Source organism: Dromiciops gliroides, chromosome 6 (genome assembly GCF_019393635.1).
Source record: "Dromiciops gliroides isolate mDroGli1 chromosome 6, mDroGli1.pri, whole genome shotgun sequence".
Classification (NCBI taxonomy): domain Eukaryota; kingdom Metazoa; phylum Chordata; class Mammalia; order Microbiotheria; family Microbiotheriidae; genus Dromiciops; species Dromiciops gliroides.
This window is the reverse complement of record NC_057866.1, coordinates 245,925,571-245,951,128: the sequence shown is the minus strand read 5'-3', so window position 1 is coordinate 245,951,128 and position 25,558 is coordinate 245,925,571. Positions and strand designations below refer to the sequence as shown.

The 25,558-nt window shown below is 37.2% G+C and overlaps 1 protein-coding gene across 2 annotated transcripts in view; it reads left to right on the top strand.

Annotated features, from left to right (window-relative positions):
- PPP3CA (protein phosphatase 3 catalytic subunit alpha) overlaps nucleotides 1-25,558 on the top strand; it is a 400,754-nt gene that overhangs the window by 275,499 nt on the left and 99,697 nt on the right. For both annotated transcript variants that reach the window (XM_043970719.1, XM_043970718.1), the window contains exon 3: nucleotides 25,239-25,363. In XM_043970719.1, coding sequence (XP_043826654.1) covers nucleotides 25,239-25,363 — 125 coding nt within the window. The remainder of the gene's footprint in view (nucleotides 1-25,238; nucleotides 25,364-25,558) is intronic.

Sequence of the window (25,558 nt, the reverse complement as noted above, 5' to 3'; positions counted from 1 at the left end):
CCCAGGGGTCTTGAATTATATAAATCAGTGAACTGAGTAGTGCCAAGGGACTATAGCACATAAGGGCAAAGCAAATGGTAAGGCCTGGAGGACCTTAGGAAACAGTCGCAAGGCCAGTGATAAAGTTGAACGTTGTCCATTGCAATGGAAGGAATAGTTGTTGACTCTCATCTGCTTCAAGGAGGATGTGTGGCCAAGAAGCCCAAGCAAAGGAGGGACATGGTATCCAGCCGCCAGATGGGTTCTCATCACGATGCCTAAACTTTTGGGTAAAGTTATCACCTAACTTAACTCTTTTCTCTCCCAAGCTGATTCTGAACGAAATAGATCAGTAGGGTCTTCTGGATCTGTCTTCTTACTAATGGCTTCCACCTCTTGGCCCTAGCACTACTAGATCATTCAAAGGGCAACAAGAGTTTGAGCTGGCTGGCACAGCAGGAATCATTTGACAAAGATTAACTTTGTTAGCCATGTTGTAAAAAATTAAAGAACCCCAGCAGCAATGAGTCGGGATGCTTGTCTTTGATCCAAACAAATGCTCCTCGGTTGGCACCACAGATCCTGGTTCTCTTTGAAGTTCTTGACTTCAGACATGGATTTAACAATATCTTTGACAACTTTTAGTCGTTAAAGGTCTTATAACAGTTTTTATAAGAGTAAGAATGTATGTCTGAGTTGCCTTGAAGGGTCCCAACACAGATAATTAGATTTTGCTTATATAAAATTCCTTTTGAAGTCCTGCAAGCTTAAGAGATTGTTTACCTTCTGATTCAAACTCTTAGCTCAGAGTTTAGCATGTTTTGCTAACAGCCTTTATCCTTCTCTCCTGGGAGTTTGAGTGTTGGAGAAACATTGCTTTTAAAGGTTGGTAGAGGGTGTTAAACCCTTTGGAGCAAAAGAAGCCTTACGAGGTTGCTCACCACGATAATCTCTGTTTGCGACATCAACATTTCCACAGTAACCAACTAATCTTGATGTCCTCAGTGGACAGTCAAGGGGAAAGAAGTAAACAGTAGGACTAGCTGGAGCCTCAAAGAAGCTGTGTTCTATCTTAGCTGAAGATCTTCTGTAAATACCTTCTTAATGACAAGTGTGGAAAGAGAATTCTGGAAAGTGTATTAAAAACAACATTTTCTAATCCTTCCAAGAATTAGAAGCAAAGTAGATTAGATCATCCCCTTAGTGAGCTTTTTATAGTTATTTCTTTTCCAGTTTTCCATGCTTCACAAAAGGCCTTTGTATGAAAAATGACTCCCATCTTCAAGCACTTGATCCCTGTTGTCATTTAAATGTTTCTTTGATACTTCACTCATCAGCTAGATGCTTCCATTTTCATGCATCTATGATCACATTCATTTGGTTACTCCTTCCACCAGTTTCAATCACAACTCATCTACTTCTCCTCCTGTATTGCTGTTGTCCATGCCTTTCCATAAATCTCCCATATATCACCTGCACTATATACTGGAGTCTTTCCTATGGGTATTTTAATATTATATGGTTGACCAACATTACACTTGGCTGACTGTTTATTATCTCTCACTTCCAGTATGTGGCCAACCCACCTCCTTTTCTGAGCATACATTTTTTGGATGCTATATTCTAGGCTAATTGTTGGGTAGATGACATCATTGACAAAGATTTTAAGACTGCTCTAAGACTTTGGGACATTCTGTATATAGGGAACTGGCAGGAAGGGAAGGGAATTGTGCTTAGGGTACTAACAGGGATAGTGTATTGGTCCTTTGGACAATCGATGGACAGAAAAATGATTGTATCACTGAATGGATGACTGTACTCAGAACAAGAAGTGTAATGAGAGGTGTGCATCTGCACTATCCCAATTCTGTGGCATAGCAGATGGCGAAATGACCTGCGTGAGATGTGAAGCATAGTCGGATCTGATCTGTGGCCAGCTAGATACTGTGGACTAGTATCAACTAAAGGGCAGGAATGACAAAGCTGAGTAGATTAAATTTGTCAGGAAATAGGGCATGGATCCTGGAGGTCCAGGTGGGGAGAAAGCCTGGCCTCAGTGGTATCAGATGAGAGCCAGATGGCCTCGTTCAATGAAAAGTGTAACAAAAAAGCTAATAGGCCTGTTCCATTTTCCATCAGTTGTCTTCCTCATGGTATGAAGGCAATTTCTCCTACCCATACTTTTTTTTTGTAATTTTACCTACCTTTATTTTCTCTTTTCATTTACATGTTATTTGTAAATTCCTTGCAATTCTTATTTCTGCTTTCTCTCAGAGGCCTTTTACAAACATCACAGATACAAAATAAAGACTATAACTCTCCTTATTCACTTCTACTCAGAGTGTGTAAGTCAGGATTTGAATTCAGATCTTCCTGACCTCAGGTTCTGACCTCTATCCACTGTGCTACTTAGCCTCTAAGACAATGGTAAATCTTACCTAACTTAGATTTTAAGAGCAAGGACTGTGTCCTGTGCCAAAAATCCTCTACTATATCTAGCAAAGTGCCACCATCATCCTTGGAACCTATTTAGTGGGTTTGCAAAGCTCTCTATCAAATCATCCCATTTGAACCTATGAGGTAGGTGTTCTGGGTATTATTTCCCTCATTTTATAAATGAAGAACCTGAGGCTTAGAAAGGTGAAAGGTTTTGCTCAAGGTGAAATAGTTTTGTTGCCTGTCAGAGGGAGAATCTGAAGCCAAGGCTCTTCTGTCTCCATCCCATGCTCTTTCTACTCGCCTAGGCACAGAAAAAAGTATTCAAGAAATATTTGTCAAATTGAAGGTAGGCGGGGGCAGCTACGTGGTGAAGTGCATAAAGCACCAGCCCTGGATTCAGGAGTACCTGAGTTCAAATCTGGCCTCAGACACATGACACTTACTAGCTGTGTGACCCTGGGCAAGTCACTTAACCCCCATTGCCCCACAAAAAAAAAACAACAACAACAAAAAACAAAAAAACAAACAAAAAACAAAGGTAGGCTCTAAGCTTTCTATTTGCTCTCAAATGTGTCTTCTCATTTTAACCATCTTATGAAAGCCAGTGGTCTGTGCTAGCCATAGAAACTCTCTGAGTCTGTTTCATCTTAATATAAAATGAAGGGAATGGGCCAGATGATATCTAGGGTTCCTGTTCAACTGTGATCCTGTGGTCCTGTAAAATCAGGGTAGTATAATGGGAAGAGCCCCACACTTGTAGCAAAAATGCCTGGGTCTGAGCCTGAGCTCTGAGGCTTGCTAGCTGTATGACTATGAGCAAGTTGTTTGACTTCAATGAGCTTAAGTTTCTTCATCCGCAAGATGGGAACCATCACACGCTACTGGCTTCACATGTTTGTTGGGAGGGATATGCTTTGTAAACCTTGATGTGCTGTACAAAAATGAATCATTCTCATTGTAGAATGAGGTTAAGGTAAATGGTGTAAATCAGCAAATTGGTCACTTTGTCTAAAATCATACACACACCTGTGTGTATGCATACACACACAAATATGTGCACATACATGTGTGTATGCATGTATGCATATATGCATGTCTATACATATATGTGTATATATGTTTATATGTCGATCATATATTATTTTAGACAAAGTGACCCTACTCCATCTTCCCCCAACCCCCACTCCATGGCTGGAACACTCTCCCTACCGACCTTCTTGACTTTTCAGAATCTCCGGATTCCTTCAAGACTCAGCTCAAATCCCATGTACTACATGAGACCTTTACCATCCTCCCTACAGCTAGAAATATTTCCCTTCAAGTTGCCTTCTACCTGCTCTCTCTGTCTCATATGCACCAATTTATTTAAATGTTGCATCCCCCATTCTTTTGTAAGTCCCTTGATGGCATAGGCCACTTCTGCTTTCCTTTGTATTTCTAGCACTTAATCGAGTTCTTTTGAGTTAGCATGATGTAACAGATCACATTGGATTTACACTTAGGATCTGGGTTCATAGCCCAGATTTGCTGATTACTACAGTGACTACAGCCAAGCCCCATGCCCAGTGCATAGTAAGTGTATTTGTCAACTGATTAAAGAAAAGAGACTTTTAAATTTTGCATTTTTCTAGGCAAAGGAAAAGAGCTGATTGGCAATTCTGTAGTCAAATATATGGCAAACATTTATAATTTTAATTAGCCAAAATTAAGCTAAAGTCGAAAATGTAAGTTCTAATGAACTGTGAATTATCGTGAGCACATTTGTAACGGTTGTATATTTCCCACACCTGCATTCATTGGTGTATACTTTCTAATGATCTTTCTGTATACATTCCAGATTTCACAAGGTCAGCATGCTTTGTGCAGAATTTCTTTAATCAGGTTAGTTATATGCCTATAGCACACTGCACTCTATAACACTAGTGTTTTTCCAAAGTGGTGTGCATTTTTAAAGACAAATGCAACATGGTAAAGCCATCACAAAAGCCTGATCAAATTTTCTAAGCAGATCGAGGCCACATTTTAAGTTCTGGAGGATAGTACTTTCTTTTATCCTATTTGAACCCTGAAAGATCAGCTATTGATCCCTAAAGTCTGATCTATTAGTCTTTCCTCTCTCCTACCACTCCCACACTGCCTTTTGCTTTACTACACTAGTATCCTTTTTTTTGTGAGAACAAGTATTATCCCCAAAATATTTCCACTCTGTCAATTTTACTGGATCACATCCATTCTGGGGAATAAGAGATGTCCTCATTGGCTTAAAGTTTCTTTTTCTAGCCACTGGATAGGGAACCAGCCACAGAGTCAGGGAGGTTGGAGCTCAGGTCTAGCCTATGACCCACACTTTCTTTGTGACACCTGGCAGTGCCCCCAGGAACCAAGTTGTAAGTTGCAGAACAGCTGTGGATCTTCATTGGTAGAGGGCATTTCCTCACTGTGTTCCCCACACAAAACAATAAAAATAATAATCTCCCCAAGCCTGTCCAAATCAGTGCTATTTCCTTTAGTCTGAGCTTTTAGCAGTTAAGAATTCTGCCCATACCCTCTACGTACAGTCCCCAATACAACGCAGTGAGACATTTAATATGTGAGCATGGGATCACGGATCAGATAGTGGCACCCAGAGCATAACATATTGCCATGCTCTAAGACTGGGCTCTTCTTGACCACTCTCCTTCCTCTCCCTGCCACCTGCCATTGCAATTATATCTTTAACTTTGTTTCAGCTTCAGGAAATTGAATGTGAGCAAAAGCTCTACATTGGATTGACTTTCGATGCTTTAGAATTCCTAAATTTTACAGCTGAAGAAACCAATACCTGATGAATTTAGAATTCTGCAGTGTGTCAATTCAGTAGCCTCTATAAACCCTACTAGTCTTTTAACTGAACCTGCCCTCCCATGACCAATTTTTCACATTTGTTCATAGGGAAATGAGAGCCCTGCCTCTTCTTGATTTCTAAATTCTACTAAAAGTTAAGGTTCTGGCTCAGGTCGAGAGGCCGTGATATGACTTTTTTTTTTTTTAAACTACACTAGCCCCAGTTAATATCCAGTTTCTCTGAACCGATCACTCTGAATTGATTAGCCCATTCATTCCCATGGTTCAGCTTCAGGACTGGAACAAAATGAGACATTCTTAGACCTTCAAAGATTTAATGAACACTAACAACACTGGAATGGATAGAGTATTCACCAAAGATACAGCATTGATTTATTTGGGCTCAGCTCCTCACACCCTCACATTCATTACAGAAGTGCAAACAAGCCTATACTGTGTACTATAACCATAAGTGACTCCTTACATGCTGGGCTTTTTTTTTTTTTTTTAACTTAGTCAACCAGAAAGCTATGTGGATAAATTAAATCTAAGCGCCCCCCCCCCCAGATCAATCAAGTGTCACAGTTTAATTACATTTTAGGGGGAAAAACAGACATGCCTCCATGGCAGGGAACTTAGGATATGTCACTTCTATCATACTTCCATGAAACATTTTATTTCCTAAAGAAAGAATGTTCTAGAGGCATTTAGGTGGCACATTGGCTAGAGCACTGGACCTGGAGTTAGGAAGACCTGAGTTCAAATGTGGCCTCAGACACTTATGATCTGGGTGACCCTAGGGACCTCAACTATAAAATGGTTAGAATAAAAGCACCTACCTTTCTGGGTTGTTGTGAGGATCAAATGAGATACAAGTCAAGTGTTTACCACAGCACCTGGAACATAGCAAATGTTTCTTTCTTTCTTTCTTATCTCTGGGCAGTTCCCCATTCCTGAAACGCTTTTCTTTCTCACCTTGGTTTCTCATAATCCCTATCTCCCTTCAAAGCTCAGAGACCAAACCACCTTCTCAAGACCTTTCCTGATTCTCTCAATTATTATAGATCTCCCCTTCCCTATTACTTTGTTTTTTTATATATATACACACACATACACACAAATGCATAAAAATATGTGTGTATGTATGTGTGTTTATATATTATATTTGACTATATAAAATACATTATACATAGTATGTGTGTGGATATAGATATAGATATAGATATAGATATAGATATAGATATAGATATAGATATAGATATAGATATAGATATAGATATAGATATAGATACAGATACAGATACAGATACAGATACAGATATATAGATATATAGATATAGATATAGATATAGATATAGATATAGATATAGATATAGATATAGATATAGATATAGATATAGATATAGATATAGACTTTGCTCTTATGTAGACTGATCCTCATGCCAGGAATGATTTTCTCTACTTCTTGGTATTCCTTTTTCCCTTCAAAACAGTTCAACTAAGGAGCCAGCTTACTCTTCCTTAAGACCTCTCAATTTTCTGAGCTATTAGTACTTCAAGCCATCCAACCCCACCCCCTTTATATTGTTTATTTTAAATGGACTTATCCATATCCATGCTATTTTCCCCAATACAATGCTACATTCTCGAAGGCAGGGAATATTTATTTTTGTCTTTGTATTTCCAAAACTGACCACAGTGCCTGGCCACATACTAGGTAGTTAATAAATGCTTGCTGATTTTAATTAAATTGTTCCAATTATCATCTAGGCATATCCATAGTGTTGAAAGTACTTTTGCCTAAGAGAGAATAGTAATACACTTGGCTTTATAGATTGAGATTTAGGAAGCTTTGAAAACATTAATAGATTTAGACAGATAGATTTTAATTGATTTGTTCAAGATGGGGTTGAGGAAATCCTCAATATTTCCTAACCTTTTTAAATACCATACTTTTAAACATTTCCTTTTCACACTTACTTATACTATTGAAACCACTATCATTCATTCCAATGAATTATTTTTTAAAAGCCAGTCAGAAATGTAAATAAAACATATAAAAGACCCACCATTTGAAATAATGGTTGATATCAGGGATTTTCTTCATCTTCTTTTTTTTGGGGGGGGGGCAGGCAATTTGGTTAAGTGACTTGCCCAAGATCATGTAAGTGAGTATCAAGAGTCTGAGGCTGGATTTGAACTCAGTTCCTCCTGATTCCAGGGCCAATACTCTATTCATTGTGCTACTTACTGCCCTGATATCAGGGGTTCTTAATCTGGGGACCTTGAACTTTATTATAAAATATTTTGATAACTATTTCAATGTGATTGATTTCCCTTATAAACACTATTCTTTATTTTATATCTTTTAAAAAAAAAAACATTATTCTGAAAAGGGATCCATAGGTTTCACTGAACTGACAAAAGGGATCCGTAACACACACAAAGTAAAAACCCCTAATTTCTAAACTCAGGTTTTTTTTTTATGGTGTTTGACTTGTTCTAGAGAGTTCCCCCCCACCCCACAGATAATTAATTGTAGGTTTTATTTGACACAAACAAAAAAATGTGCAACACATTTCATTCATCTTCTTCACTCCTTGGTCTGTTGTTCGGCCTGGTGATCCTAGTGGCAAGCTCAGCTACTCTGCCTACAATGATGCAGCCCTGAAAAAAATATTTTGAGCCATCTCTATGTATTTAGTTTTCTTATACAACAAGAGTACTCCCCAGTCTTTGACACTGTGCTCCAAATATTTCCAAAATCTCCTGCCTAGCATTTATTTTTATCTTTTTATTTCTCCCATGCCCAACATTGGACATAAAGGTCTCATTCTAGGATCACATGTCTTATGTCATCTTGAAATGTTGGAGTGAATGATGTTGGATGAACTTCTTGTTTCCTTTAATGTTTCTGTTGGACTTGTTGAGTTTTCTATGAATAGCAATATTTCTACCATCTCTTGATGGTAGCTGCTTCCATGGGCAGCCCCAGGAAGAGAGAAAGAGAAATGAAGTTTTGAGAGATTTCCTAAGCCATTCCCAATCTATAATCGATGACATTTTTGTGGAATTTAGTTTGCATTCATTTGCTTTCTAGAATCACTGAAACTAACATTACCATACTTGAGCTCATTGTTCAAGGATCTTCCCATTCTTTTTTTATACAAAGTAGTGAGGGTATGATTAACTTTTTATAACCTGTACCTTATGGGGTTTAAGCTTTTTTTGTTGTTGTTGTTGTTGATATTTGCACTTGTTTTGTCCAGAAGTTCTGTGTGTTTGTTTTTTGTTTGTTTGTTTTTTGTTTTTGTGGGGCAATGGGGGTTAAGTGACTTGCCCAGGGTCACACAGCTAGTAAGTGTTAAGTGTCTGAGGCCGGATTTGAACTCAAGTACTCCTCAATCCAGGGCCTGTGCTTTATCCACTGCGCCACCTAGCTGCCCCCAGTTCCGTGTGTTTTTGAGAATATGGGCTAACACTATAATAAAATTTGAGCTATACACTAAAGAGAAAGTCCCTGTTTTCAGAGGCTTACTTATGCCCAGCTAATGAACTACTAACATTTCCACTAGGAATTCAACTTAATACCAATAATTGCTACTTTATTTAATCCTGGGTATCAGCGAGGGGGAATGCCACTGTGTTATATTCCTTAACTAGACATACAAATATGATATCACTTAGTATAATTTTCAAACCTTGGAAACTAAAAAAGTTTGAGTAGAGAAAGCATTAGAAAACCAAAAAATACACAAGAATGCTCTTCTCATGTGGGAAATTAGACCTATCATTACCTTCTCAAAATGAGTAATTTTATTGTTCTGAGAAAATGTGAGTATTACAGAAAAAAAATGAGCTGGGGAAAAATGAAAGAAGACATTTTGCAAAATTAATTTTACAAGATTATTAAAATTTTTCAGAAGCATAGCTGAATTAGATCAATAATTGCAAGAGGATTTTCATAAGTGGTGCAGCTCATTTAATTAGGGTCTGCGCCAAGGAAATTTTATTCTTAAGGAGGAAATTTACTGAATACCCAAATATATGAAATTCTATTTTATTTATCAAACCAAACAATTAAAATTTAAATTAATTTAAAAAAATAAGAACTGAACTTTAATCATGTAAGACAGCCAGCTAGGATTTGGAATGCCCAATCTCTCCTGGGTGACAGTCATAGAAAACAAAAGGTTGATAACAAGTGTAAATGTAGTATTTACATCCAGTAATCCCCATGTATAAACCCATATCTGATTTCTTTCCACCTGAGAGAGGGGGGAAGGGGAGGGAGGGAAGGAGGGATAAAATTTGGAACTCAAAACTATAAGTAAAAATGTTTATTAGTTTTTAAAAATCCAGTGATCCCTTCATGAATAGTGAATATTTTTTTCCTGATGAAATTGAAGGGAACAACATCATTAGATGGGCAAAAATTGTGAGTAATTTTGCAGATATTTAATTGACTAAGCTTTGAGTAAGTTGAATTGTTCAAGTGAAATAGGCCAAAAGCATGTAGTAGGAGTGAGGTAAAAAAAGGATATTCTCATTCTCTCTCTCTCTCTCTCTCTCTCTCTCTGTCTCACCCCTGTTGGCCATGACACACTCCCAACAGATACAAATAGAGGCAACCAGTTGAGGGAGGAAGCAGCTTCCATGTTCAAGGCCTCTGGCAGCAAAAAAGAGGGCCAATAAAAGTCTAAAATTAAAAAATAAATAAATAAAAAAGAGGGCCAGCTGTGGACTCCAGAGACTTAACCCTAGTAATCAAAGTAGAGTCATTGACAGAAGCAGATTCTGGGAGCCCACTTGATTAGACCTCACAGCATAGATAATACATGGAAGGGAAAACTTTCTAAGGACTGTACTAAGGGAGAAAAAACATTGGAAACCTGAAGTCCTACCATTTTTGTGAATTGCTTTGGCTACGAGTTCCATGCATGTGTGCCTTACTACCATTATACTCTTCAGTTTGTGCCAAAATTTCTCACTGATATGGACAGTAATTAATTGTGGGAGAGTTTGTCCCAGATTTCTGGAAAAGTGGCCGATATTTTTTCCTCTTGTTTTACTCTACCATAATAATAAATATCTTTGCTAAGGGCTAATTATGACTACTAGCTAACTTCTAATGGGAATCATACCAGTGGTACCTTGTGAACTGTATTAGTAAGAGTTAGTAAACACAAGATGCCCACTCCTAGTACCCAAGGCTAGTAGATACCCTCTATAATTCTCCACCCATGTATGCAAGTGAAAATTTGATAAATGTTCCAGAGAGGGTGTTCCACTTTAAAAATACAAACTTTACAAAGAACTTACTTTAATTCATCCTCTCTATTCTCCAATCACCTTGTTCCAGGCCTTCATCCTCTCTCTGTTGCAATAGCCTGCCAGTTGGTTTCCCGGCTTCAGGTCTCTCCCCACTTTACTTCATTCTATACTCAACTTTCAACTTGATCTTCAGATTGACCCACATTCTTCAAATTGACCTAAAATGCAGGTCTAATAACATCACTTCTCTATTTATTGAAATCCAATGGCTCCCTATTACATCCAAGATCAAACATAAAACGGCCCCTTCCTATTTTTCCAATCTTCTTATACCTTTCTCCCTTCTATGCATTTTGCCATCCAGTAACACTGGCCTCCTGGCTGGTCCTCCCCCAGGTACCCCCTCTTTCAGCTTGGAGCTTTTTATGCTTGAAATGCTCTTCCTACTTCTAGATTCCCTGGCTTCCTTTAGCAAGAAGCCCTCCCCAATCCTCCTGAATACTATGGGCCTTCCCTCTGAGACCACTTCCAATCCATCCTGTACATGTTCCTTATCCATCATTGTTTGCATGTTGTCTCCCATATAACATTATAAGCTCCTTGAGACTGGGAACTATTTTTTATCTTTCTTTGAATTCCCAATGTGTAGCATCATGCCTGGAACACAATAACTGGTGTTTAATAAATGCTAGTTCACTGAGTGACTCTAAAATATAGAAGAATATTTTTTTTCTTATCTTCTTGGCTAATAAAGGTTTTCCAAATGAACCCTGCTATCTACCCCCAAACTTTGCCATGGAGTGCCTGTGATAGAGTTTAAGTACAAGTGACCATAGATATTCTTTTAAAATGTCTATTTTTTGGCTTCCCCACTTACAACAGCCAGAGCCCTAGGGCCCCACACTTGGAGTTGAGCCACTGAAAAAATAAATGATCAAGGGGAAATCTACATGGCACAGTGGATAGAGCACTGGCTCTGGATTCAGGAGGACCTGAGTTCAAATATAGCCTCAGGCACTTGACACTTATTGGCTGTGTGACCCTGGGCAAGTCACTTAATCCCCATTGCCCTGTGCAAAAAAGAAAAAGGAAAATAAGGGGAAAAAAAATTCTAGCTGTTTTTTATCTGATCCAATGGTAGTGGGACTGGAGTTCCTAAGTCTCTGTGGAACAAGGAAGGAAAAGTCAAACCCCAAGAGGTCAGGTAGCTCCAAAAACTGGAGGGCTGTGGAAGAGGTGTAGTCTTCTGAGTGAGATTACTGTGCTGGGTCCTGGGTATACAAAGCCAAAACTGAAACATCCCCTGCCCTCAAGAGACTTGTCATCTATCTGGGGAGAAAAATAAATATATGTAAAATATACCCCAAACAGATACAAATTAATTTTAGTTGAGAAGTCCCTGGCAGATGGGGAAGGCAGGGGTGATCTGTAAGTGGCATCTGAGCTGAATCTTGAAGGACACTAAGGATTCTAAAAGACAGAGGAGTGGTAGAGAGGGAAGAAGAGAGAGGAGAGAGACAGAGACAGAGACAGAGACAGAGACAGAGACAGAGAGGTGGCCTATATCAGGACTTGGAATCTTCTTGGGAATCACACTAAGTGACACCCAACTTCTCAATGAATGATATCTTGCTGAGAAAGGATTCAGCAGCAGCGAATTTAGAACATCATCTCTGCTTCAGGGAATCTATCAGGTGTTGACTTAAAATCAATCATTTGTCTTAAAATTCCTCAAATTGCCAAGAGGCTTAAGTGACTGACTTGGCAGGCCTTTATGTCTGTCCCCGAGCAAAAATGCTCAACCAGTATTATCAGTGTCTATACTCTAACTATGACAAATAATGATAAGGAGAAATCTTTTCCAAGTTCTTAGGTGGACTTATCACAGAAGTAGTGGCATCTGAGGAGTGTTTGGGAAGGGAGTACAGGTATAGGGGAAAAAAAAGGACATAGAAAAAAGTAACAATTTTCCTAGGATTGGAAAATTTTAAAAAAGAGCCATCCCTACCTTTTACAGAAAAAAAAAAAAAAACCACAGCTCATTGTGAAATTGATATATGCCCAAGCTTCAGGGAGCTGCCAGGGGTAGGCTTCAGAGCTCCAAATTCAGATGCACCCTGAAAAGAGCTGCAGCTGTCTCAGTGCACAAGACACTCATTGCAAATATAACTGATGAATGGAAAGGACTGTTAGTGCCTTACTGGTCTTTTTCATTACATTTGATTACTAAAAGCAGCATCATGATCTTGTTAAACCTGGAAGCATGTTTCCTTCTATATGCATCTCCCTATGTGTGATGGTCCCACAGATAATTCCTAGAAGACTCCATCCACTCTTCCCATTTAGTATGTATATTCTTGCCATATTGTAAGTTCAAGTTGCTACCATTGGGGCTAATGATAGAAAGTGAGATTCTGATGTTTCTGAAAATAAAATAAAAGCTAATGATGTAATTCTCAGTATTTTTTTTAAAGTAATGAACATGGCTCCTTTAGCCAGAATATAGGAAATTACACAAATTGTAATTTAATGTCTAGCATTTTTATCACAAATATTTTATGGTTAGTTAGAAGGGAAGGGAATAAAAATTTAGATAACATCTAATATGTGCCAGCCACTGTATAAGCTCATTGCAAATATCTCATTTGATCCTCACAACAACTCCATGAAGTAGGTGCTATTATCCCCATTTCGCAGTTGAGGAAACTGAGGCAAACAGAACTTAAATGATTTGTCCAGGGTCATATAGATAATAAATGTGTGAGGCTGGATTTGAACTCAGGTCTTCCTGACTGAAGAGCTATAACTCTACCCACTGACTTTTAGATGACAATATTTGGGCTCTTATCCAGAGACTTATTAACTATGATGTGTTAAGAATTCAGTTAAATCTTCCACCAAATGATGGTGGCATAAAAATGTAAATATAAAGGATACAGGTTACCTTTAAATGGAAAAAAATTATTGCAGGACACTTTTTAGAATCATTAGGAAATGTGAGAGATGTGAGAGGCAGCCTGGTACAGTGGACAGAAAGCCAGTGTCAGAAAGGACTATTTGGACACTTGCTAACTTCTTGTTGACACAAGAAATTCCCTGGGGTTACAAGTTACAAAGAGTTAAGAGGGACAGCTAGATGGCGCAGTGGTTAAAGCGCTGGCCCTGGATTCAGGAGGACCTGAGTTCAAATCCAGCCTCAGACACTTGACACTTACTAGCTGTGTGACCCTGGGCAAGTCACTTAACCCCCATTGCCCCACCAACAAAACGAAAAAAAAGAAAAACAAAAAACAAAGGAGTTAAGAAGCTACATTTCCACATACTGACTAAATTACAGGTTACAAATTACAAAACCAGCAGTGTTGTGGAAATGCATGAGTTAATGAATAACTGCAGTTATCAATTCTTAGGTGGTAAAAGGATAGAAAGAATATATACATTTCAGTTCTTGGTTATTAACATAGCCTAATTGTATAAAGTCGAATTTCAACATTTCTCTTATATCTAGTTGTTAGATTAGTTTTATGTTTGAAAGAAAAGCCTGTTCTTCCATCAGAATACAGGGTACTGTATAAATAAAAGGGAATCAAGAAAGTTATGAAGAATTCACTGTTCTTATAGTTTTAAATAAATAATTGGTATATTAAATAATATATGTATACAGGTGTGTGCATGAGAAAGAGATTGAGAGAGAGATTGAGAGAGTGACAGAGCAAGAGGGAGGGAGGGAGAGAGAAAGAGACAGACAGAGACAGAGAGAGACAGTGGGGGGAGGGAAGGAAAGAGAGAAAGAGATAGAGAGATCATGGAGAAATAAGGCAAAGGTCTTTTGGAATTCTCTAGTCAATATAGTTTTTACTGCCTCCTTATAAAAGGGACTCTGCTGGGGTGAGGAATTTTTTTTTCCTTACCTTTGTGTCTCTCAGTGCCTTTTCTGTTTGAGAAGGTAGAGGCCTAGGGAGCTTTATCTCAATCAGTGTGACAATAAGCAAATTCTAAGAACAAAAATGGCTTTCTGATTATGTTAGGTGATAATTAACCAAGAATTTCAGAGGAAATGGTAGAGGACCAAATCAGTTAAAACTATTTCAAGAAAGCAGTTAAGAATTCTAAGAAGAGTTCAAAGGGTAGAGGTGATTTTATCCCAAGCTTCAGCACCTTCTAGTATAACTTGGCTGAGATGAGATTTTTCATAGCTATTGGTTGAGGAGCCAAGCTGAGAAGATAGCAGAGAACAATTGGTTGAGATTGCTGGTTTAGGAAGAGTCATCGAGAAGCTTTATTAATCAGAAAACCTCCAGGATATGGAAGGCTGAGCAGCAGGAAGCCCTGAAGATAATACCTCATCTAATGAAGACTGCGCAGAAGGAATCCCAAAAAACAGGCTGATAGAAGAGAGTGAAAGGGGTCTCTTTTCTTCAGAGGAAATGTTTATTAAACACAATGATTCCCGATATACCTACCTTGCCACCTGCATCCCCACTGATAGATGGTGATGAAGGCTTAAAAAATGATGAAAGAGCAGTAATTACAATATTCCTAGTCAATGTTTTGGAGAACATCAGGTTATCCTGAAAATAGTTGGAGTTAAGAGCAAAAAACAACAACAACAACAAAAGACTTTTTGGTAGGAAAGCAATGCCTAGAGGCAAATGGGAGTGGGGGGGTAAGGGGAGGGGCAAGTCCAGCAGAGAACTACACAGTGACATTCATAGAAGACACCAGCAACTTTCTACATCAGAGGAAATTAGTTGACCCTTCACAGGTCAGATTTTTTGAATATGCTTCACTTCACATGTGGGAGACCTAAATGTTTCCCCACATTCCACACATATTCCTTTAAAGATACACTCCTCCCACTTAGTATGAGTGTGTATTTATTATAGAATAACTTCAAGGTTTATGGGAGACTAGATATTACATTGCTATTTAATCAAACTACCCGTTGATGTGTGCCATTGTGTATGATCTGGCATACTGGTAAAATAACAAAAATATCAGGATTTGTGAGCTCTAGCTTTGAGAGAATTCTGATACACATAATAGCTTGAACCTGGGACGGTTTAATTAGGAGCCCAGTGTAAATTTGTGCTGTGCAATTTTATATATATATATATATATATATATATATATATATATGTATATATATGTATATATATATATATATACATGCATACACACACACATATACAGGGTGTTCTAAATATCTTAATGCAGTTTAATGTTTTAAAAACTTAAAACTTTGTTGCTGTTGAGTTATTTCAGGCATGGTCAAATCTTCATGACCCATTTGGGATTTTCTTGGCAAGAAATATTGGGTGTTTGTTTGTCATTCCCTTCTCCAGCTCATTTGTGACAGATAAGGAAACTGAGGCAAGCAGGGTTAAGTGACTTTGACCAGGGTCATACAGCTAGTAAGTGTCTGAGACAGAATTTTAACTTAAGTCTTTCTGACTTCAAACACAGTTCTATCTATTGTGCTACCTGGTTTGCCCCCAATTTAAAACAATACTAGGACTTTTGGAACACCCTCTATATTGAAAAATTGGAGAGAAAGAAAAAAATTAGAGGAAAAAATAAAGGACTTATTGCAAAGAATTTTGCGTTGTCCACCTGGTGTGCATGATATACCCACTTTTTTCTTTATGAACTCCCCCAAAGACAAAGCAACATGTTTTTATCTTCAAAGTTGTGATAATTTATGTGTCTGTTACATATTTTATATATACCTGATTTTCCAATTTACTCCATCTATTATTGACAAGTAAATTTTTCTTTATTATAAAAAAATCATTCTCTTTCCTCTCATAGAATATAAAATTCAAGGGGATCATAAGGGTTAGGTAGTATGACCTTCCAAAATTTTGGCCCAGCATTGATTTTTTTTCTAGTAATAACTAGAACATATGGCAATTCAGCATTTGCTGATCCACCTGGTGTGCATGAATGTAGCCACTTGACATTCTTGGACACAAAATAATGAAGGTCACTTTTAACCATGCTGAAGAACCACTGGCTGAGGATTCTATTTGTTGAGGGACGAGCTGAATTAGATAACTTTTAAGGTTTTCTTAGAAGTTCCTACTTCTGAAATTCTATTGGAGGGAATCTTAGAAGACTGCCCTAGAAAAACAGAATTTGTTTTATAAGATCCTTGGCAAAAAAAAACAAAACAAAACCCAAAACAAAAAACAAACAAAAAGGCCTAGAATGCCAAGCAGAGGGCCAATGAAGATTTGGGGGCAGCTAGGTGGCACAGTGGATAGAGCACCAGCCCTGGATTCAGGAGGACCTCAGTTCAAAATCCGGCCTCAGGACACTTGACACTTACTAGCTGTGTGACCCTGGGCAAGTCACTTAACCCCAATTGCCTCCCAAAAAACAAAAAACACAACAAAAAACCCCAAAAAGATATTTGGGAAATGGATATCTAGCTTTTTCTTGAATCCCTCCACTCACAGGAACTGCAATGTATAATAAGATGGGGGACAAGACCAAAAGAGAGCAGCAAAATGACATCAATTGAAAGTGTTGTTGGGTGCAGCTAGGTGATGCAGTGGATAAAGCACCAGCCCTGGATTCAGGAGTCCAAGCTCAGATACTTGACACTTACTGTGTGACCCTGGGCAAGTCACTTAACCCTCATTGCCCTGCCCCCCCAAAAAGTGTAGTCAAGTTTGTACTATGAGAGGAATGAGCTGTGCTGTACAATATTCCATGATTATGCATCACTTTAATGTAGGTGATCAACTGGCTCCCCTGTATATGCTGAACAAATAATTCCCATAAAGCCCACATGTTCCACTTATAGTGTAGATATTTGTTGTAGAGTAAGTTCAAGGTTTATGGAAATCAGGGATGTGAAATTGTTATCCTTTTTTGTTTGTTTTGTTTTTTGTTTGTTTTTGCTGGGCAATTGGGGTTAAGTGACTTGCCCAGTGTCACACAGCTAGTAAGTGTCTGAGGCCAGATTTGAACTCAGGTACTCCTGAATCCAGGGCCGGTGCTTATCCACTGCGCCACCTAGCCGCCCCCATTGTTATCCTTTTAATTTTAGGAGGATCCAAAGAAGGGAATCCAGCACATTGAGGTAGACCCCCCCGGGTTATCTTTTGAAAAATATAGATAATTTTTCACACATCATGAGGAGACATAGATAAAGTGAGATTTACAACATTGGTAAAGCAACCTAATCAATGAAATGACAGATCCATTTGAAGGTTTTAAAACGGATTTCAGCATTTGTTTTCACTAGCATGGTCTATTTATTATGTAGCACATGAATGCTGTTTACAAAATTAGTTGTTTAAACATATATAAGAAGTTTTCATTGCTATAATGTTAATTTGCATATACAATGTAGAAGGGGAAATTGAAAAGAAAGGCAAGAGAGAGGAGAGGGAGAGAAGTTCCCATTTATCTAACATTGTTCAGAAATGAAGTGTTGATATTTTCCAAATTATTCTGTTGGGTATCAAAACATGCTTAATTTAACCTTTTTTCTTGGAGGTGATCTCCATCTTAATTCCATTATTCTAACTGTAATAAGTGTGTGATATATATGAAATGGAATAACTGGATGGCATAGCAGATAAGCAGACTTCTTTTTCAGGAATATTTGGGTGCAAGTCCTACCTATGATATAAACTTTCTATTTGACTTTGAGAAGGACAATGAAACTCTTACTGTTCTAGTCCAGTCTCTAAGTCTATACATTACAGAGAAGGTATTGGTATTGAGGTTTCCTTGTCCTGGATTTCTAGGAATTTGATATGCTAAGAATTTCACCAGTCCAGTTGCTGTCCCTAGTGCTGATATGTCTTAGCTATTCTGTGTGTGTGTGTGTGTGTGTGTGTGTGCATGTGCATGTACACACATACTTAGGCAGAAAGAATTATACAAAATATTTCCTGTAACTAATAGACATAAAATTTATCAGCATAATGATTTAAATTCTTAAATTTTCGATTCTTAAATTTTACTTATATTCATTAGTAAAAGAATAAATTACCTTTCTTAATGCCAAAATACTCAGCAGATAATTATATCTTTTATCATAAAAGTATTTTATTATTTTCTATTTACATGTAGAAATAGTTTTCAACATTTGCTTTTATATGATTGCTAGTTCCAAATTTTTCTCCCTCCCTCCCTTCCCTTCCCCCTCCCCAAGAAAGCAAGCAATCTGATATGGGTTATATATGTACAATCACATTAAACATATTTCTGCATTAGTCATATTGTGAAAGAAGAATCAGAAAAAAGGGAAAGTTTTCAAAAAAGAAATACAAAAAAAAAGTAGAAACAGTATGGTTCAATATACATCTAGATTCCACAGTTCTTTTTTTCTAGATGTAGAGAGCATTTTCCATCATGTGCCCTTTGCAATTATCTTGGACCATTGTATTGCTGAGATGAGTTAAGTCTATCATACTTGCTGTTGATACTGTGTACAATGATATCTTGGTTCTGTTCATTTCACTCAGCATCAGTTCATGTAAGTCCTTCCAGGTTTCTCTGAAATCTACCTGCTCATAGTTTCTTTTTTCTTTTTTTTTAGTCAGGCAGTTGGGGTTAAGTGACTTGCCCAGGGTCACACAGCTAGTAAGTGTTAAGTGTCTGGGGCCAGATTTAAACTCAGGTACTCCTGACTCCAGGGCCGGTGCTCTATCCACTGTGCCACCTAGCTGCCCCCTACTCATAGTTTCTTACAGTACAATATCATCAGATAATTGTATTTTTAATTGCTCTTATCAGTCACTAGGAGTATGTGAGAGAAGACGTAAAAGGAGAAGAAAAAAACACTCAATATTAGGACCATGATACAATGAACTCTGCCTAAAATTGAGCAGTGAGGAGAACTGCTTAAAGTTGGGAAATTGTGTAGTGTCCCCAAACTTCTCCTTGAAATAAAAGTCCATCTTTTACCATCAATATTATTTTCATGATGCTATATGCCATGAATAAGGAATGTCACAATCCCCAAAGAATTAAAGACATAGGTCATGTGAGGGGCAATGGATAATCATCTTTCCCTACACTGTTTATTTAGCCTTTTCTCCCTACTCTCCAATTCAATCAGGCAACTATTACTGTCCCCTATATAGAACTTGCTACTTTCCACCTATATTCCTTTACTTATCCTATTCCCACTAGTAGGGATGCCTTCCCTTTTCTTCTTCATTTATCTAAGCCACATTCATCCCTTAAGACCAAATTGAACTCCCACATAGCGCTATGATTTTTAATGTACTAATGGACTATTACAACACTTATTTTGTATGCATCACCTCTACCAACCATTAGCTTCATAAATACAGAGATCATAACTTTTATATCAGAACACAATACCTATTTACTAATTGAATGGATTGATCTCCTTCCCCTCAGAACTGTAACAGAGCTTATCCCCAATACTACCTGTTTCATCATTTCATACTATACAGCATCATATATGCAAGCATACATATGTAAGATAGTCTTGTCTTTCCCAACTAGATTTTAAGCTTAATGGATGGTAAGATTATACCCTATTAGTTTTTTAGTATGAGTCCATGATAGGCACTCAAATATTTGTTGGATGAATGATTACTCTGAAGATAAATGTATATCCTAAGGTGCCTCCTAATGATGGTTGGAAATCAGTATCTTAAACAAATAAGAACTGATTTGTTCAAGAGAGAATTTATGCCAGAATCAAAAGACAACAATAAAGAAAAGAAACAATATATACATGTGCCTGACTATATACATATATATACACACACACTATATTTTATATACATGATATGCAGATGCACACACATATTTTTCTCTCTATTTATGTAGATATGTAATATATAATAAAATATCATATGTAATATGTTTATACTATATTATTATATTAAGAAACAAATATAATAGATTTATACATTAAGAAAGGTCTTCAATTTTCTATTATCTCAAAACTAGGACCATATCTTACCATCATTCTGGGACAAAGGACAGTAAGATTTAATTAATGTTTATATTGTTTAGAGGCTGTTAATTGATTTTACATTGTCCTGATTGTCAGTTTATAACACAATTGTATTAGGAATATAAATGTATTATTTTATTATGTAACTGAATGCAATTACTCAATCATGAATATATTAATATGCAACATAATATTTCTATCTTCTATCATATTGTATAATATGATATACATATATATACATATACATATATATATGATGTGTGTACATATACTTTCTGCCTCAAGACCAACCAGATCTAAAATGAAAACAAAATGTTAAAAGGGACAGAAGAGATTATTTTATTGAATCCCTTCATTTTACAGATGAGGAAACTGGGGTTCAATGAGGTCAAATAACTTATCTAAATAGTGCTATCTCTGGCATTAGAACTAGGGTTTTAAAATTACATACATACACACACACACATATATATATATGTATAATATATACATATACATACATGTACATGTGTGTATATATGTGTATATATTTTTATATATTCATTTGGGGATTTTGTGGTCACTATGTTTTGGTTTTGGTTTTGAACGGTTTTGGTTTTTGCAATATATAACTGCATGTAATGTTTTTGCCTCAATTCAAAGCTATAGAGTATAATAATTTACTGCAGAAGTACTATTGCTAAAAGCCTGGTTATCTCAAGTGTATAGAGATATTCTAAAGTTAAAATTGAATTATACAATAAGAAATAGTATCCCAAGGGTACAGGATTTCATTTTCCATTTATTGTATCTTGTTGCTTTTACATCATCAAGCTGGTTAGATAATTACAGTGTGTGCTTGCAAAATCACAGAGATTATTTCTGATCATAGAGTTATTATAGACTAAGGAAGAAGCCCTTAATTTCCCATTTTCCCAGAATGGACCATAACATACCATCATGCTAGGACAAAGGACAGTAAGATATGATTAATGTTTACATTGTTTAGAGGCTGTTAATTGATTATAATTTCTTGCCCTGGCTCTCAGACCATGCCATAATTGTGTGTTAGGGGTGTAAATGGCTCAAATCTTGAACTCGTATTTCAGAGAATAAAAGAGATTTGCAGCATTTATATCCCTAGCCATTTATAGAATAAGAGTGCTGTACATTTAAATATAAAAACAAAGTCTGTGAAGAGCAGTTAATTTTAAAGGTTAGCTTCAGCTTGGACCTAAGAAAAGGAAAAGAAGTGGGAGAGGAAATGCTAGAGGAGACCTCCCAGGGTGGATTACACCTCCTTACAAGCAAGGACTAAAAGCAGAATTCATTCTAGCTCTTGCTATCTCTGTGTGTCTCCATCTCTCTTTCTGTCTCTGTCTCTCTGTCTGTGTCTGTGTCTGTGTCTCTGTTTCTCTGTGTGTGTGTGTGTGTCTCTGTCTGTCTCTATCTCTCTGTCTGTCTCTGTCTGTCTCCCCCCCCCCCCAATACTCTAACTCAAGGAAGACTTAATGGAGTAAGTCTCAACTATGAGATTTTTAAAAATGTGTTGACTATTCACACCGTTTATCATAACTACTTAATTGAAATATATAATTTTAAAATAAAAAATATTTTATGTAGTATCAAAGAAAGGTAAGGTATATGGCAAATAGGTTGTTGTTGTTGAGTTATGTCTGACTTTTCATGACCCTGTGGACAATCCATGGGGTTTTCTCAGCAAAGATACTGGAGTGATTGCCATTTCCTATTGCAGTGGATTATAGCAAACAGAAGTTCAATGACTTGCACAGGGTCACACAGATAATAAGTATCTGAGGTTCGCTTTGAACTCAGGTCTTCCTGACTCCTGGCCCAGCCCACTATGCACTGAACTACCAAGCTGTTTCATGAAATTTGAGATAGCATCAAAGGGTAAAATGGCATAGAAAGATCAAACTGGCACAATGTGCATGTCCCTATAGGTATATCTTTAATTTCATTAATCAGATTTCATGGAAACCTAATGTTAGAACATGGGGAAGGGGCACTCAGTTCTACAGAAACAATGTTAAAATTAAGTGATGGATCAGCTGAGATAAGGCAATTAAAGCATTTTTGTAACCACAAAGAGCAAGTTATTATGATTTCATGAAGATTGTAACAATATATCAATAAATTACATTATTAATGTACTGCATCATTACAGTACAGTAGTGTAATAATGTATTAATGCATTATAAATAAATTATACCTAAATCATGGTAATAATAACAATAAATTACAATTATTAATATACTGGTGGCATTAAAGATCAGACATTATTAATACTATAAAGTTAAATATAAATTTTTTACAGTGTATTGATAACCTATTCTGAATGGTCATCACATGGAATGATGCCTGTGAGTTTCCTCCTGTCAAGATTTTTCCATCAATATGGTCTGTTTTTTTTAAATGAGATACATAGGATATGTAAATTAGTTTCATAATGCATGAAATTACATCTTTCAGTTATAAATGTCTATAATGCATAAGAATCTTTCTGCAAGCATGCTTTAAAAAAAACCAAAAAAGACCTAATTGGTTTCAACTCCTTTTAATGTGGTTCCAAAGGCTTAGCATTGACCACTTTAAGATTGTAGACTTGGAAATACAACATACTTGATTTATTTGTGTCACCTTTTGTGCTTCTTATCCCAAGAAATTCAATGCCAGTTTCCTCTGAGGTATGTTTAAGGCCAGACCACATTCATGTGACTATAATAATCCGAGAGCATGAATAATATCCTAAGTATAAAACAGATCGTCTCATATTACTTTCGAGAACTGAAGAAGCATTTTCTACCATTTTCTTTTATAGAATTACGTTCTTTCCCCATCTAATCAATTGTGAAATCTTGTCAGTCTATCTCCAGACAATTTCTTGCATCCATCCCAATCCCCCCACTCACAGACCCTCTACTTGCTTTAGTCCAAGCCCTCATCAATTCATGGCTACACTGCTGCAATAGCCTCTTATTTGGTATCTCTGACTCAAGTTTCACTCTTTTATGATCCATCTATTTCACAGACACCAAAATGATACTCTTGAATCACATATCCGACTGTGATGCCCTCCTGCTCAGAATTTCTCAATTGCCCCCTTCTGGCTTCCAGGATAAAATAAAAATCCTCCGCCTGACATTTAAATCCCTCTGCAACCGGGCCATCATCTTCCTTTCCAGTCTTATTTCATATTATTCCTCCTCATGCACTCATTTCACTCTGGCTTCAGTTTGATTCCACCATCATCATCCCCCTCCCCAACTCATTACCCTGAAACTCACCCTCACTAATATTTCATCAAGTTTCATGCTCACACATCATCAGGCCCTCATTTATCTTTGCCCCCTTGATTGGACATCTTGGGGGTAGAGCAAAAACTCTTCCCAAAGGCCCCTTTTAAAGGAAACTCCTATTGCAGTCTCCTTGTCAAAGTGATCTGTCTGGAGTACATTCCTTCCTCACTTCTGCCTCGTCAAATCCCTAGCTTCTTTCAAAGCTCAGGACATGCTTTCTCTTGTGACTTTCTATGACCTAATACACATTTTATATTCATTTGCTTATGTACATGTTGTTTCTTCAAAGTAGAATGTTAGTTCCTTTTTTAAGCATGCTGTTGGAAACATTCTTATCTGTTACATACATTTATAACTGAAAGATGTAATTTCATGCATCCTGAAAATTAATTAACACATTGTCAATGAGCTCCTTGAGGCCAAGATTAATTTTATTTTTGTCTTTCTGTACCTAGGAATTATTCTAAGTGTTGGGAGAAAGAGTGGTTGCATTTAATTTAATTGAATCATATCATAATGTGATATTTATGTTAGTATTATATTCTCTTAAATAATAAGCCTCTTCAAGGGAAGCTAACACAAATACAAATTACAGCAACTAATGCAGGGTCATGGCATATGTACAAATGAGAAATTTTCTTATGATGAAAAAGCTTATCTGTAATTGCATATCATTTTTGTTTTTAACGATGACTCATCATTATTTTATCCATTAATCATTATGCATTTATTAAACACCTGCTGTGTGCCTGACATTGTGCTGGATGGTGGTGATTCAAAGAAAAAAAAAATCAGTCTGCTTTCAATTAGGCTATATTCCCTGGGACAAAACACCATATGTATGTGTGATATGTCCAACGTAATTGCAAAGTGATTAAGAGCTGGAGGTAGGGTGGCAAAAGTGCTGGGAGGATTAGGAAAGGCAGGAGTATGTCACGTGACCTCAATTTTGAAGGAACTCAATTCCAAAAGGCAGAAGGGAAGTGGGCCTGAATTCTAGGCATCCCGGGCAGCCTGGCCAAGGACATGGAGATGAGAGATGGAACAAGGCATATCAGGGAGTCCAGTATGTCTGGAGCATTGAATGTTTGTTTGGGTTTTTTAACTCTTCATTCTTCCTAGTTTCTTTCATCACCAAAATTAAGTCAACTTGCCTGAACAAAGGTTCCTTCTGACATTTTAGGCCTCTGGTTCTCAAAAAGAGTCCACCTGTAAAATGTGCTGATCTTGGGGGCAGCTAGGTAGTGCAATGGATCAAGCAACAGCCCTGGATTCAGGAGGACCTGAGTTCAAATCCGGCCTTAGCCACTTAACACTTACTAGCTGTGTGACCCTGGGCAAGTCACTTAAACCTCATTGTCTCACCAAAAAAACAAAAACAAAAACAAAAGAGAAACAAACAAAAATGTGCTGGTCTTCATGTGGATGAATGGACATAAACAGAGGGTTGTATTTGTCTCTTTCAGTTTGTGGGGACATCCATGGACAATTCTTTGACTTAATGAAGCTCTTTGAAGTGGGAGGCTCTCCAGCCAACACACGATACCTCTTCTTGGGGGACTACGTGGACAGAGGGTACTTCAGTATTGAAGTAAGTTCCAGTTATCTTTGTTCCTTGGATGTCTAAAGAACCAGTAGCAGTACCCACAGAATGGCAAGGGAGGGATCCTCACCTAATGTTCCTTTAACCTTGAAATGATAGCTTTTCACAGTAGCCTTCCACTTGGCATTCTTTCTAAAGTGCTGCTGAGAAAGAAGACCTGTCTTGACTCTCCTGTAGATCTTT